This window comes from Rosa chinensis, chromosome 1 (assembly GCF_002994745.2).
Source record: "Rosa chinensis cultivar Old Blush chromosome 1, RchiOBHm-V2, whole genome shotgun sequence".
In the NCBI taxonomy this organism is placed as follows: domain Eukaryota; kingdom Viridiplantae; phylum Streptophyta; class Magnoliopsida; order Rosales; family Rosaceae; genus Rosa; species Rosa chinensis.
In genome coordinates this window covers 50,429,569-50,445,132 of record NC_037088.1, presented here as the reverse complement: position 1 = coordinate 50,445,132, position 15,564 = coordinate 50,429,569, and the positions used below count along the sequence as shown (strand labels likewise).

At 37.8% G+C, this 15,564-nt stretch overlaps 1 protein-coding gene across 1 annotated transcript; it reads right to left on the bottom strand.

The window, feature by feature from the left end:
• Positions 1 to 6,667: 6,667 nt before the first annotated feature.
• LOC112181850 lies at positions 6,668 to 14,807 on the bottom strand. The gene is made up of 14 exons (XM_024320250.2): positions 14,027 to 14,807; positions 13,763 to 13,849; positions 13,220 to 13,329; positions 12,644 to 12,694; positions 11,819 to 11,990; positions 11,031 to 11,345; positions 10,721 to 10,924; positions 9,606 to 10,091; positions 9,287 to 9,496; positions 8,853 to 9,041; positions 7,989 to 8,152; positions 7,684 to 7,836; positions 7,501 to 7,579; positions 6,668 to 7,338 (listed from the first exon to the last, which is right to left on the bottom strand). Exons 1-14 carry the CDS (start codon positions 14,468 to 14,470, stop codon positions 6,895 to 6,897), a joined length of 3,108 nt encoding a protein of 1,035 aa, XP_024176018.1. The 5' UTR covers positions 14,471 to 14,807; the 3' UTR covers positions 6,668 to 6,894.
• Between the last annotated feature and the right edge of the window lie 757 nt (positions 14,808 to 15,564).

The following is a 15,564-nucleotide window of genomic DNA, read 5'->3' as shown; positions in this document are numbered from 1 at the left end:
AAATCTTCTTGAAACGTGGCCCAACAACGGTCTTGAAAATGCTTCGCATAAAGACTTGTCAGAAATTCCAGATTTTCCTTATCCTCTGATCATATTTGCAGCATCGTAACTTCTTCATTACACCACCTTTCTGGATGATTCTTGATTCTATACTGCTCTAAAACATATATTCTTAAATTATGGGCAGAGAAATTCATGATTATCATCCCGTAAGTCCAGTATAAAAGTCCTTGAAAAAGCTTCCTGAAAAGCTGATGGAAACTGTCTTCTCGAGGAACCAACTTTGAGCACAGACTCCGGCTTCCTCCTTATCATTCTGGACCAACTCTTTGTCTTCAGTTATAGTAGAACATGTGATCTTCAAATCTTGACAGGCCTTTCTTCATAATTCCACTCGAAGGTTCTTCAAAACAGCTTCCCAAAACAGAAGAAAATAAGGCAGACTCTTATACTCTGTTTTCTGCTTCTCTGCAACTGTTTTTAACGCCAACTCTCTCCATCTTCTCTTGAGTTCAAGGACCAACTGAATCATCATAATCCATCCTTTGCATCACTACTTCATGTGAAGTGCCTTGATTTCCCCATTGTAGCTCTCTTTTCTCCTTAACTGCTTCTCAAAGTACCTAAGAAAATAACAAAGTTAAATTGATCTTTTTAAGGAATAAACTAAGCAAAAGTATAGAGGTTTGAACTATAAATTCATAGCATTTTATGCTCCTATCACATACCTCTCCTGTGACAGCCATAATTTCTTCGTTTGCCTATCACGAGTAATCTCCATGCCCAAAATCTGCTTAGCTGGCCCTAAGCTTTCATATCAAATGACGTTGATAAATCTGCTTTCAACTTGCGAATCATAGAAACGTCTTGGCCCACTATCAACATATCATCAACATAGAGCAACAAAATTATGAAGTTACCTCCAGTAAACTGTTGAATATACACGCATGGATCTGCATCAGTTCTCTTGTACCCATGACCCATCATGAATGAGTCAAATTTCTTGTACCATTGCCTTGGCGGTTGCTTAAGCCCGTATAAAATTTTCTTCAACTTGCAAACCATGTTCTCTTTCCATTACTCTTTTATTTCTTTGCATATTATCCTATTGTGGTTGGAGTTATTATTGCCATTCTATTAATTTTCCCAACAGTGGTATCAGAGCTCTTGGTTCGTGGGGGGCGTTAGAATGGAAGGTTCAAGGAGTACCATGATCCGACTCAACCACTCTAATTGAATTACATGGAAGCCGAGAATGGAGGATATTCTCTATTGCAAAGATTTACATGAGCTAATCGAAGGAGAGGCGGCCAAGCCTGAAGAGACCTCGGATGCGAATTGGACGAAGATGAACCGCAAAGCCATTGGTCATATCCGCGAATGGGTGGATGATAGTGAAACCAACGCACATGAATTGTGGTTGAAGTTGGAATCCTTGTTTGAGAATAAGACCGCTGCCAAGAAAGCATTTCTAATCAAGGAGCTTGTATACATGAAGTACAAAGATGGTGTTAGAGTAACCGAGCACCTCAACAACTTCCAAAGTACAATCAATCAATTGGCCACGATGGACATGAAGATTAACGATGAGTTGCAAGCCTTATTGCTATTGGGATCGTTGCCGGACAATTGGGAAACCTTCGTTGTAACTGTAAGTAATTCCGCTTCAAATGGTGTATTGTTTATGGATAATGTTAAGAGTAACATGTTGAATGAAGAAACTAGAAGAAAATCTTCAAGCTCCGACAATACCCAAGTCTTTGTGGTTGAGAATGGAGGAAGGAGCAAAAGTAGAGGTCCCAAAGGCCATGGAAGGAGTGTAAGCAGATCGAGGACAAGATTCAATTGAAAGTGTCATCATTGTGGTATTTTTGGCCACATGAAGAAGAATTGCAACAGGTTGAAGAAAGATCCAAAGGAGGGTCGAGATGGCAATACTTATCAACCGAAGGATGACACAAAAAACACTGCAGATTCCGTTCTCATGATGAATGTGAGTTTCTTTGTCTTGAAGGTGAATGTCTACATGTTGATGATTGTGCTGGTGTTGCATGGGTTGTTGATTCCGGAGCCTCTTTCCATGCTACTCCACACTTGGAGTACTTCACTACATACAAAGGTGGTGACTTTGGGATTGTGAAGATGGGCAACGATGGCTACTCCAAGATTTCAGGAATTGGAGATATTTATTTTGAGACCGATTTGGGCAACAAGCTTATGTTAAAAGATGTTAGACATGTTCCGGGTCTACGTCTCAATTTGATGTCAACCGGTGTGCTTGATCGAGAAGGGTTTTATCATCATGGAGGTGATCAAAAATGGAGGCTTACCAAGGGATCACTAGTAGTTGCTAGAGGGAAGATGTGTTGTACTCTCTACAAGACATATGGCAAGATATGCAAAGGAGAGTTGAATGTTGTAGACGATTCTTCTCCAAGTTTATGGCACAAGCGGCTAGGCTACATAAGTGAGAAGGGATTGCAAGTTTTGGCAAAGAAATCTCTAATTCCCTTTGCCAAAGGTACCTCACTTGACCCTTGTGATTATTGTTTATTTGGTAAGCAACATAAAGTTAGTTTCACAAGAACATTTACAAGGAAAGAAAATATATTAGACCTAGTATACTCAGATGTATGTGGCCCCATGAAAGTTGAATCACTAGGTCATAATAAATATTTTGTCACTTATATTGATGATGCTTCACGAAAGGTTTGGATTTATTTGTTGAAATCAAAAGACTAGGTGTTCCAAACTTTTAAGGAGTTCCATGCCATGGTGGAGAGGGAGACAGGAAGAACCCTCAAAAGTATCCGTAGTGACAATGGCGGAGAGTACACTTCGAACAAGTTTAGAGATTATTGTTCGAAGCATGGCATCAAACACAAGAAGACAATTCCTGGCACCCCACAACATAATGGTGTAGCAGAGAGGATGAACCGCACCATTCTAGAAAAAGTGAGAAGCATGCTGAAGACGGCCAGCCTAGCAAAGGATTTTTGGGGTGAAGCAGTGACAACCGCATGTTACCTTATCAACCGAACACCATGTGTACCGTTGGGCTTGGAGACTCCCAAAGATGTGTGGACCGGTAAAAGCGCTTCATATTCCCACTTGAGGGTGTTTGGGTGCAAAGCATTTGCACATGTGCCAAAGGAGCAAAGGTCAAAGCTAGATGACAAGGCCATGCCATGCATCTTTCTTGGGTATGGCAATGAAGAGATGGGCTACTGGTTGTGGAACCCAAAGACCCAGAAATTATTCAGAAGCAGAGATGTGGTGTTCCATGAAGGTCAAACCATTGCGGATTTTGACAAAAAGGAAGTAGAAAATGCAGACCGCCTCATTTACGATTCATCACCGCTTCTACAAGAACCTAGTGACAAAACTCAAGATATGGTAAATGAAGATGTTCTTGATATGACAGAAGTAGAAGTAGAAGCAGAAGCAGCAGAACCTGAAGATAATGATCAGGTGGATCATGATCAGGGGGAGCCTATTCAGGGGGAGCGGCTAGAAAATGCCCAAGTACCGGTTCGAAGATCCAACAGAGTGCCAAAGCCGAGTACCAATTATCCTTCTTCACAGTATATTTTGGTGACTAGTGATGGAGATGATCCGTATTCCAGATACATTCTGTTGACCAATGATGGAGAGCCTGAATGCTTTGAGGAGGCAAAGACTCATGCAGACAGTGATAAGTGGATGTTGGCAATGAAGTCTGAGATGGAGTCCTTATTGAAGAATGGCACCTATGAGTTGGTGGAGCTTCCTAAAGGCAGAAAAGCACTCAAAAATAAATGGGTGTTTAAGTTGAAGAGAGATGAGAATGAACAGTTGACAAAGTTCAAGGCTCGCTTGGTTGTGAAAGGTTTTGGGCAGAAGGAAGGAGTAGATTTTGACGAGATCTTCTCACCAGTTGTGAAGATGACTTCTATTAGAGTTATTTTGGGCATGGCAGCTAGCATGGATCTTGAGATGGAGCAGTTAGATGTGAAAACGACATTTCTTCACGGTGATTTGGAAGAAGAAATATACATGGAGCAACCGAAAGGTTTCGAAGTTGAGGGAAAGGAGAACATGGTTTGCAAGTTGAAGAAAAGTTTATACGGGCTTAAACAAGCGCCAAGGCAATGGTACAAGACATTTGACTCATTCATGATGGGTCATGGGTACAAGAGAACTGATGCAGATCCATGTGTGTATATTCAACAGTAACGTGAGTCATATTTTGTGTAATCTTAGTTCTATTATTGGTACTTACACCATCTACGACCTTATTAGGAGTTTTTGAACAAATTAGTCGTCAATGTTGTAATTTTGGTTTAATTATATGTAAATAGTGTAAATGAATATAGTAACTTTGTTCTCAATGTTGTAACTTTGATTCATATAAATTGTAATTTTTGTTCAAGTAGATGGAAAATGAGTGTATAATAAACATTACAGTACCATAGCTTGCCCAGTTAAGAAAATATTTTATTCCATAAACCAAGATTATATGACATGAGAATGACCGGTGGTGGACATGCATAAGATCCACATTCTCCTCCCTAATAACAACTATAGTACGTTACGGCAATAATGCCATAGTCCTACGAATTGCAAAAAAGATTGCATACTTATAAATGGGATGCTCCTGATTTCATTGTTTAGTTTCAGATAGAAATCAGTAACTGTTCGTTTCTATTCCATGTATAATTAAACACTAAATTAATGATCTAAAAGAATGAATCCATTTCATTACTCCATTCTTATGTCTTGTACGATCCTGATCACCTGGTCAGTTGCTGACCAGGGATCATTTACACACTTACCGTCCGATTGACAGATCTCCTAAATCCAAAATCTAAATATCTGTCAACCGTCCAATTTCAGTTGCGGACCAGGTGATCGGGACTGATGTCATGTATGACAACTTATCAGTCTAGATTTCCAAACAGATCACCTTCAGACCCTACCACCTTTGTTTTGCATTAGTATCTTTATTAGTAAATTTTCCGGGTAAGATCTTAATGAACTGTAAAGCTTTTGGAACAAGCAAAAAATAAATATAATAATAGCAACAGTGTGGAATGGAAGTTGCATTATAAACGATCCATCACGGTTGGTTGTTATCACCTTTTCGATCAATTATTTTTCTACTGTTCTGATCATCCTCGATCATTGATCCTCTAGTTGCTGGCCATAGCTATTATTAAGATAGTCTAATCAAATAGGTTGAGTGACTTAAGTAGTTGTCACTAGGATAAACACACCCTTGTTTGCTCTTCCACTTTTGTTCCTCGTTTTCGATTCCATTGCATGTTATTTCGAGGAAATTTAGAAGCATGTATACTTTAATTTTAGGCCCCAGAGAGTTCCTTTTGCTGGCTGAATAATGGTGTCGACCAGTTCACTATAGTCACACTCAAAACCTGAACTCCAAAGCTAAAAGCAACCAAAGTGAGGATTAGAGACTATTTGAGGTCCGAACAGCTTCAGAGCAATTCCAAGATGGGAGGAGAGAAAAACCTACCCGCGAGTAGAAACAAATAACTAACTAGATAGCAAAACTGAAATTCGGAATACCCAAATTCAAACGTCGTATTCTTCATTTTTTGGACACCCTCCCTTAATTAAGCCAACAGCTAGCTATTGTCACTATCTGAATCAGCTATATCATATGTTGTGATTAGTCGACCATGTCCAACCAGGCTGACGAGAAAGTTGATTGATTAGTGTCACCTACTTCCATGGGACATGGTCCATCGTTGACTCATTGTCAATGTCCCATTCGCAATTTCCCACCGCTTTCTGAGTCACATTTGAAATTTCCACCTCTTTATCCTCGGTGACAATATAGAGAATGGGATGCAGGCATTTCATGGCAGGGGCCATAGGAAGTAATAAGCTCGTGCGGGTTTAGGAATCTATCAACATCAAAGAGAACAAGGAATCTATCAACATCTAATTTCCTTCAAATTTGATAAAACTATTTGTATCCGATTTGTTATCCACATTGGTGCTCGCGTCTCTTGGCAAAAGTCATGGAATGAACTCGTACCGTTGTACGTGGATGATGATAGAAGCTCTTCTTCGTGGCCAAGTGTGGCTGTCGCACTTAGCGGGTGCAATACGCTAATCCCACATAATTTTTTGTTCAAGATGTGAACCAATAAGGTAGATAGGTGCCTCAATTCTCGAGTTGGTCGCAAATATGAATGAGTGCGCTTTCGCTCCCACACCCTACTTCTACTTACTTTATCTGCAACATTGTCTTCCGTCATTGCACATAATTGTAAACAAAAGATTGCAAAGGCTGAACTGCTACAACTTAACTTTGTTTACTTAATTTTTTTTTTTCACAGGATAGAATGAAACATACTCCAGCGCGCGACTGCCAGATTTTGAGTTTGTTCACTTGTTTTCGATCAAAAAAAATAAAATAAAAAAATATATACATACATGCATACATTGATCGATGACAGAAAATCAAAAACCCAAAGACATATAATTTGTAAAATATCTTCATCTTAATTGAAGAAGCAAATGGGAGCATTCTGATGTCAATTGCAGGTGGAGACCTAATTTACGTCCCCAGTCTCTGAATATTGGTAAGTTAAGTTTTAACTTGGCCATATGTACTAACTTTTCCTCGGAAGAATGTACTTGAGAAACAAAAAGGGATTAGAAAGAACAAGTAAAACACTAAAACTATTATACATTTACAACCACTCATTGACATTGATGACCAGAACCAGAAGGGTGCAGTTTTTACATACAAAGCCTCACATACAGATTACAACTATGTGCACCCTTCCTCACAAAAAATTAAAATCAGATGGGAAAAAAGAATGATCGAATGAGCTTCTACTTGGAAAGATCCTAATTAATAAAAAAAGGTCAATTTGATTACTAAATAGTCGTAACCATTGTCGTGTTTGAATTATCTGCTGCTTCTGGTGGGGGCTTTACATATTTCCCAATTGCTTTCTGGTGAGTCCGTTTCTTTATTCTTTCTATTTTTTCCCTACTTTTTTGCTTCTTCTTCTCTTTCTGCTTATTCCGTAAATGTCTCTCTTTTTCATACATACCTTGCCAGAAGACCTCCCCTGTTGATGGCCACAGCCACCGTCTCGTGGGGTGTTCAAAATCTGATTCCTCAGCCAAGTCTTCATCCATGTTCTTTAGGGTGGAATATGAGAACCATTTGACCCACATATGACCCCTTCGGCTCTTGAATTTATGCTGTTCCTGCATTGTACCAGTCTCAGGGTTCACATATACCATCCGCCTTGCACTATGGTATGCCCAAACATTAACAAGTAGCTCAAGAAGCCGTGAATAGCAATGTTTGTCCTGCAATTCGCAAATATAACTGTAATTAAATAAATCAAACCAATAGATAAAGATGTCTTTTATAAACTAGGATCCTTCAAGAGCATCTTAATCGGGGGAGCTGTTTTCAGATAAACGTGTGTTGTATCTGCCAGAAAACTGATCAAAGGAGAAGCAAATTACTTTTGACAAACTCAAATAACAGCGTCCACTTGAATGATGCTCATTGTACATTTCCGCATCCAATGCATCCACAAACATTCTGCAGATCAAAAATCTCACATCAACAACCTTATGAGAATAACTCTCAGTCAATAGTAATGTATAGCATCTCCATAAAGACATCCACAAGTGCAATATCTTTACCTAGAGAACATTACAAACTCTAGGAAGGACCGAGTTGGCAAAGCCCAGCTGTGCATGACAGACCACGTGTCCCCATCTACAGGCATTGGTGGTAAAGATTCCAAATCGTACTTCAAGCCATACATCCTTTTAAGAGCCTCAGAAACCGCAACCCTTCAATTTACCATATGGAGAAATTAGTTCAAAGATCAAGTCTCCAGCACACATGGAGAGGAAGACTTGTGAGCACGTATTTTACGACATCATCTAAAGAAATTACAAGAACATACACACGAAAAAAATCATCTAAAGGATTCATGTCTTACTTGCAATTTCCAGCATTTATAGCATCACAGAATGACCAAAAGTCTTGCCTCAGGGGATTTCGAGGATCATTGTCCATGCTAACCCAAAAGTAGAGTGCATCTCCATGCCTCCGTGTTTGAATAGCATTTAACAATGCATTTTCAGCTATTCCAGACAAAGATGCCTGTTTCAATCCCACATATTAAATTTAAGGGAATGAAGGAACTTATTTTATGCAAGGCATAAAGATGAAAATAATGCGTTGCCTTGCTGAAACCTTTGTACATTCTGTTTTTTATCTGGCTTTCAACATACTAGCCACCAATTTTCAATGCACATGGGGCAAACACATTCAGAATTCAATATACAATTCATTTGTTTTCACTGCTTTTTATCTTTTCAAGCAACTGAAGTCATACCCATGTGTAGAGAGCCGGTAGAAATAAGAGGGATGAGCATAATGAGGAAGCAGTCATTATATATGTGTACTTGATTACACACATATGATGTGCAGCAATCATCTGTTTAGTATCCCTGGTTAGGATAATTGGTGTCATCATAGAACGCCTCTTATTATAACCACATGAGGTGCTTAAAAAACAAAATAATGGTTCTGAAAAAGAAAAGAAAAAAAGGAATAAAAAAACACGGTTTTTTTTTCTTGGACAGAAAATCCACATGTTTTAAATCCTGTTAGATGAGTATGATACTATATCATTATATTTACTGAATTTTTCATTACTTGTTCTCCGAAAAAGAAAAAGAAAGAGAGAGATACATGTGTAAAGCACCTAAAAAAGTTTGTCAATATCATGTGTAAAGCACCTGAAAAAGTTAATACAGAGAGAGAGAGAGAGAGAGAGAGATACACAGAGATCTAATACCTTCCTTGCCGTTGCCCTCCATGACTGAAAGCCTATCCATGCATTTTTATGTATACGGTCAATTCGGTTTGCAATAGAAAAGAAGGCTCCATATTCTCCAAGCAGATCTCGATAATAAGGGTTGTGAAGAAGTGGAAGACGAGAAGGTGCGTCAATATCATCAGTTCTAGGTCTTCGACCTTTAGAGGACTACAAGAATTTTGTTTAATGAAAGCAGTCAGAAAGATTTCAAAGGCTTTCTCTACAGTACTGATAATAGTGAAGAAATGATAAAAGATTTAAAGCATCAGCTTTCAAGAAAACCACATAGATATTCTCACATCATTTTGTTTTGGGACAAAACCATTGTAGTAAGATACATTCATATCAGTATATATTGTTCAACCAAGTCTTTAATATGAATACAAAAGGACAAGACAGATTAGACAACTCACCAACCCAATTCCTCGATAAAGAGAGGTTACGTGTAAGAAAGGCCAGGTCCCTTCCCCAAAGTAAGGTTCATATATGCACAGTGGTTGCCCTGTCCTTTCAATCTCCCCTTCATCCCTTTCATGCAAATCATTCTTGGTGCGGTCAATTTTTTTGGCATTTCGATATACTTCTTCCCATGTTCCATGGTATTGATCAGTTCTATCCTTTAACTGCACAAGGAATCGAGGTGGGTATGTATATATATAAATAGACAAAACAATTTTGTGAAAGCCACAAAATGATTTAATCCTTAACTAAAAGGCCCACAACATTCCTTACCATTTCTTCCTCTTTTCTTCTCTTCGAATTAGCCATCTCAGTGTACTTTTCTTCCTCCCATATACTGTATATAAATGAATGATTGGAACCAATTATAGAATTAAGCTTCTGTTGTTCAGTATGATTATACTGCTCCTCAAAAACATCTAAAAATGCGTGGCTTCTCAAATTTCTATCTAGATATGATGAATTCGATACTGCTTCAAACAAATGCCATTGCCATTGCTCTTTCCATTTGGGAGTGATTTCTGCAGCAGCCTTAGGGTGTGATACTTCTGATGGAAGCTTAAGAACATTTTCGAGAAGTGAAGCGTATCCTTCAACAGATTCCAACACCATCAGGCTTTTTGCAGTACGTTTCCCCAACGAGGCAATGTTGCGAGACAGAGGTGATAGTTTTCCTTTTGAAATCACTTGTAATATGATTTGTGAAAGAACCCTGATATTTTCCTTGGGGAAAAGGTACCCATTCACTCTGTCATCAACCTAATTACCATTGCCAATGCAGTTAGCAGTCTGCTAAAAAAATATATAAATTTCAAAAAAATTGAAAAAAAAAAAATTAAAGTGTAGAGATGGTGTTTGAGATATTTTGCAGGCAGTCAGCCTTGCATGGGAAAAACAATTTATGCCCCACATGTCAGTAAATCCAAGCCAATTAGAAACCATATGCAATTCAATAGATTTCAGAGAACCTTAACCATAATGGTAAGAAATAGTGCAGAGTGAGTTAACTTCTAAATAACTTCCAGTCTAACAGGAACTTTTCTAAATAACTTCCTGTCTAAAAGGAATTTTTGTGAAGGGTCTGAAAGTCAATTGGTGGCAATTACTCTTTCAAATGAGAAATCAGAATATAACAATAATAATTTGCAAACAATCTCAGACTGTAAGACCAGCATAAGCATTAAAAACATGTTTGCAAAAGCAAAACGATGAGGATGGAATGTGTTCGGAGCTACTGTACCAGCTAGAAAAAAAACTAATTGCAATTTGCAAGGACGTAATAAGTACCAAGTAAAGAAAAGAAGTTATTCACAAAGTTGTCATTAATTTATAAAAATCAATAAGCGGTGAGACATTTTAGTCATCAGGGGAAAGAGTATGAAGCATACATATTTGCTGATCATGGCGAGATCTGGGGCAACAATTGGTTTCCCAAGGCACATGGCTTTGATTAAAATGTCTGGAAACGATTGCTCTTCCACGAAGGATCCGTATATCACAAGATGGGATGTGCTTAGAACATTGTCTGCATCCACATCAATCGCTGCATGCTTCACAATGCCACTCGGGTACTTCAAGTTGCAAGCAATGGCCTGAGATCAGATCAACCGATAAGAAGTCTAGAATAATCTATCACCTCAAACTTCCTACCAAAAATTAAAATCCCCAAATAAATTGAGCCATAGCCCGCATACCCACCTCAACTGCCAAACTATAGTTACTTGTTGAGTCTCCACTCAAAACAATGATTTTGAGACGAGATGAATTATTATCCAACAAAAAGTCTTCAAGAAGCGGCAATAAAGCCTGTAGAACAATGGAATGCTCCAGCCACAAGCCCCTATACAGAAATTGGCTTCCCACAATTGTAATTACAACGTCTTCGGGCTCATAACCAGCGGTGCCCTGCAGATGATCTTTGTCTAAAGCCACAATAGAATCTGCCTTGCAAGCTTCAGCAGGAGAACCAGGAATAACAAAAAAGTTCCCAGCATCAAATGTGGAGTAAATCATCTGCACAAGCGGATACCAATCAAACTTCTAGTGTTAGTACTAGATGCATGACTACAAATTCACTCACCAATCAGTGCTTTGTTCATATCTACAGCATTTCCTAACTGATATCACATCTGAACTAAAATGCCACAAAATTTTCTTTCTTTATGCTTGGCAAGATCCAAATCCAAGACCTCTACCCTAAAGCGCCACCCCGCACAACCCCCCTCTCTCTTACTAAAGGCTGTTCTCCAATCTACAAAGTACGCTTTCTAAAATGATTTTCAATTGAGGAGAATATACATATACATAAACAAAAAGGAATTTTTTTTGCAGGATTAAGAATCTCTCTACTGAACTAAAACCACCACAACATGTCTGATCAGGTCTAATAGAAGGTAAATCACCCTTTTCATTCTATATATTGTGGTGGAATGATAAAATTGAAACTAATACGTACTACAAAATCACTTTTCCAGATAAAAATTTACCGGAAGGAAATAGTTTGGGAAGACAACAACAGTAGATCGGTTGAAGACTCTTTTCCAATCATTTATAAGTTCAGTCTGGCTACTTGAAGAGTATTTTCTTGATCGAGTAGCAAGTGCTTTTTCATGGATTGTCCATATGAGAGGTAAAGACTTGAAAGGTTCCTGAACAAAACTGTCACAAGTAAAATCATTGACTTTGGTTGATACAGTAGTTGTTGATGGAACAAATAGAATACAAAAGTATCAACTAATTAAAGAACTAGATATGCAAAGCAAACTGCAGTCTCAATAAGAAAATGAATTGCGGCAATACATGTTTACAGAAATTACAAAAAGGGTGAAGTTTTCGTTGTGAAAAAAAAAAACAGAAACAGAAATTTCCACCCGAGTCTTGATGATCAAAGATGTTAAAAAGAAAATTAGAAGTCTACAACAACGGCTAAAGAAGAAATTTAAAGCTTAATTTTTCTAGAAATCATATCGTCACCCTCTGAAATCACTCCATGGTCTTTTTGGAAAACAAATAATAAAAACTAGGAAGGAGTTTAGTATCCCTTTGGCCCACATTTGCAATCTCTGCATACAATTGTGCTCTAGAAAAGGCCAAATATAGTTCTTTTTAACCCATTGAGTTCACACCTAGAAAGACTTTTCTGTTATAGAGCATAGTTCTGGACTCATTTCTGCAGTTTAGAAGAGATTTCCATAACATCAAATAACTTGTTGTTCTACTAAGAGTGTCTTCACAGAGAAGATAATGGAACTAAATGTTGACAAATAGAATAAATAGGAAGTCAATCAGAAATTTTGATGTAAATATCTTACCAAGAAAAGATTCCCTTGGCTTCAAGAGAGTTCACAAGTATGCCGTTGTACCTGCAAAATACATACTTATTACTTAGATTCAACCAGAATTTACTAGATCCAATGAACTGAAATAGCTCATCAATATTGAGCAACAAGTCATCGAAACTGACTTAAATGGATGAAGCATCACAGTCAGTCACATTATTTCCCAGAAATTGAAGTAATGCTAAATTTTTTCATCAAAAATTTAACCATTTATGTTCTATAAAGTCATAACAAATATAATCATGGCAAATTGATAAGTCATGCAAAAAAAAATTTGTATCCTGATGTAAGCATGGGCTTTGGTCAAGTCGAATAAAGGCAATACTAAATTAGCAGCACTATAAATATAGCATAAAAGCTAATTAAAAATATCACATTATTGAGAAGATAAAAGGGCTCATGAAGCTCAGCCATTTAAGACAATGTAATTGCACTCAAAATGAAGCGAACAAAGTTATGTGGTGCAGCATGAGAGCATATTCATTATTCTTTTATTAAATAATATAACGAATTCAGGATGTGTGAGAAAACTGAAATTTGAATTCATACTTTAGCCAATCTACAACAATCTCTGGCTGATCACAGGTTTGGATAATGGTAACCGGAACTCCTAAACTTCTCCAAGCGCCACGTGCAGGACCATCTTCAAGTGAATAAACCTGCAACATTATAAACCACGAGATAAAATAAATAAACTCGAATGCATCTCCTCAGTGTACAATAACAGGTTCTGCCATGTAAATATATGTTTAACACAGACTTCAACCGAAAACGTAAAGACTACTCGCCACCACTGAGGCATGCATATCAGACAAATCTAATAACCAAAGGACTACTAGTAGTACACATTACTACATTCCAATTTTCCAGTGAAACCGGGGCCATGAGAGAAGTTGCAGTCATGTCTTGGCCCCCTAGTATAGTGACCGGTTCCATGTTTTCCCCGAATTTCATCAGTTCCAGGAGGCTCACCCCCAAAGGAAAATCCCATTTCAAGGAAGGTCGAACGGCCATTCCAGGATTTGCAGTCCAATACATTTCCATTATGTTACCATGATGTTAAATTTTATAAAATGCATAAAGTCAAATTACCCAAAATTCATATCCAATCTCCTGTAAAGCAGCTGCCACAGTCACCATCTGTAACTGGTGTGAATCAACCAACAGATCTGCGAAAACCTTCAAGTAAAAAAATCAAAGCAAAAAGACTAATCAGTGCAAAATCACAGCAAGCTCACACTCATGTAGAACCCAACAGGTTAACAAAGCAGGGTATGCAACACATTACAACTTCCAAGTAGCCAAAACACTAATCCAAACCAAAATGCAATATCTGAAAACCAATTGCATACTTACCACCGCAAGCTGTGGTTTTCTGAGCCCAAATTGCTGCAGAGTCCTATTGGAAGCAGAAGACAAACTAGCCTCTTTAGCTTCTTTCCGAAACTTCTCCAAAAGCTTTGAAGGCTCAAATCTTATATCTTCCCCAAAATCCAATAACCCCAACTCTTTCAGAAACCTCAAATCTCCAGAACTGGATTCCACATTCTTCCTTATTAAAGCCCCAGACTTTTCCACCACCGAACCAGGCAAGAACATTTGGAAAAGAACCACAAAGAAGAGGAACACAGCCACAGTGCAAATCCATTGGAGGTAGTCTAGCTTCTTCAGGAGCATGAACCTTGAAAACCTCGATCTGGGTCTCTGTAAAAACAAGTGCCTGTCACTTCTGCCACCATTAGAAGAAGAACGAAGAAGAGGGTCTCTCTTCAACGGAACCCCACTTTCCAAAGAACCCATCTTTAGCTAGCTTCCCATCAATTTCCAAGCACCCACATCAAAATTCTTCAAACCCAGATCAAGAATCAAGAACCCAATACAAGAAACAGTGCTGCCGACAAAGTGAAATAACCGAAAGCTTGGGTCTTTTTCGGGATAGAGTGAGTTCTTTTCAAAGGAAGCTTGTGAAGTCAATAAAAGAGAGGTCAGCGATGGGCAGCAGTGATCTAGGTGATGGATTGGTGTCTGATATTTATTTGACGTGGACTGTGAATTTTGTTATAGATTTAGTGACGAAATATGTTTGGAGAGTAAAAAATTGGCTATTTAAGAGAATAATTGGACACGACAAAGATGATTTGCTTTGTTTGAAACAGCTATAAACTCGGGCCTTAATCCGATTTGGGCAATTGTCTGTAAAATACAAAATACTTAACCTAGGAAATAAAAAATAAAAAAATCTCTTGCAAGAAAAAGAAAAAGAGCAGGCTTTGAAAATAAGGAAGAGAAAGAAAGAACCGATGGACTTATCACAAAGATGGAGTTGGTTTGCTCCAATTGAGAGTTGTTTTGATCACAAAGATGGAGTTGTTCAGATTGTTGAAATGGCATCGCTTGAGGTTGTAAGTTGTTTTCTAGTGTTTGTATGGATGGAGTTAATGATATAGAATACAAAGTATTGTATGATATTTTTCATTGCAAAATATTCTATGTCATGCTTATTGCAATATTTCACTTTTATGTTCTCATACAATTAACTTCTTATGGAAGTTAAAATTATATTCTGCTAGTGACTTTTCTGGTACCAACCAAAACATTACAATCTATCTCGTAGTGTATGTCATGAAGTTGATGATCTACTGTACCTGTAGGAAATGTGTTTGTTTGTGTGTCTCTAAGCAATTTGAGATTGTTATTGAAAAAGAAAAATGTGATTGTTGTTTCTTTTTTTTTTGTTTGAAAGGAAAATGTGATTGTTGTTACCTGTTTGCAAAATGTGTAAAGGTCAAAAAACCTTGAAATAGAGCATTAACATATAAAACACAAGTGTTTTTGAGTAGTATAGAGCAAAAATTGTTTATACTGAATTACTGACAAATCTGCTACCATAGACA

Excerpts from the sequence above, each read along its gene's own strand:
- LOC112181850 (XM_024320250.2), bottom strand. The coding sequence starts at position 14,470 with ATGGGTTCTTTGGAAAGTGGGGTTCCGTTGAAGAGAGACCCTCTTCTT. Across the intron at positions 7,837-7,988 it reads ATAAATGCTGGAAATTGCAA|GGTTGCGGTTTCTGAGGCTC; the intron begins GTAAGACATGAA and ends GGTAAATTGAAG. Across the intron at positions 7,339-7,500 it reads GTTATTTGAGTTTGTCAAAA|GACAAACATTGCTATTCACG; the intron begins GTAATTTGCTTC and ends TGCGAATTGCAG.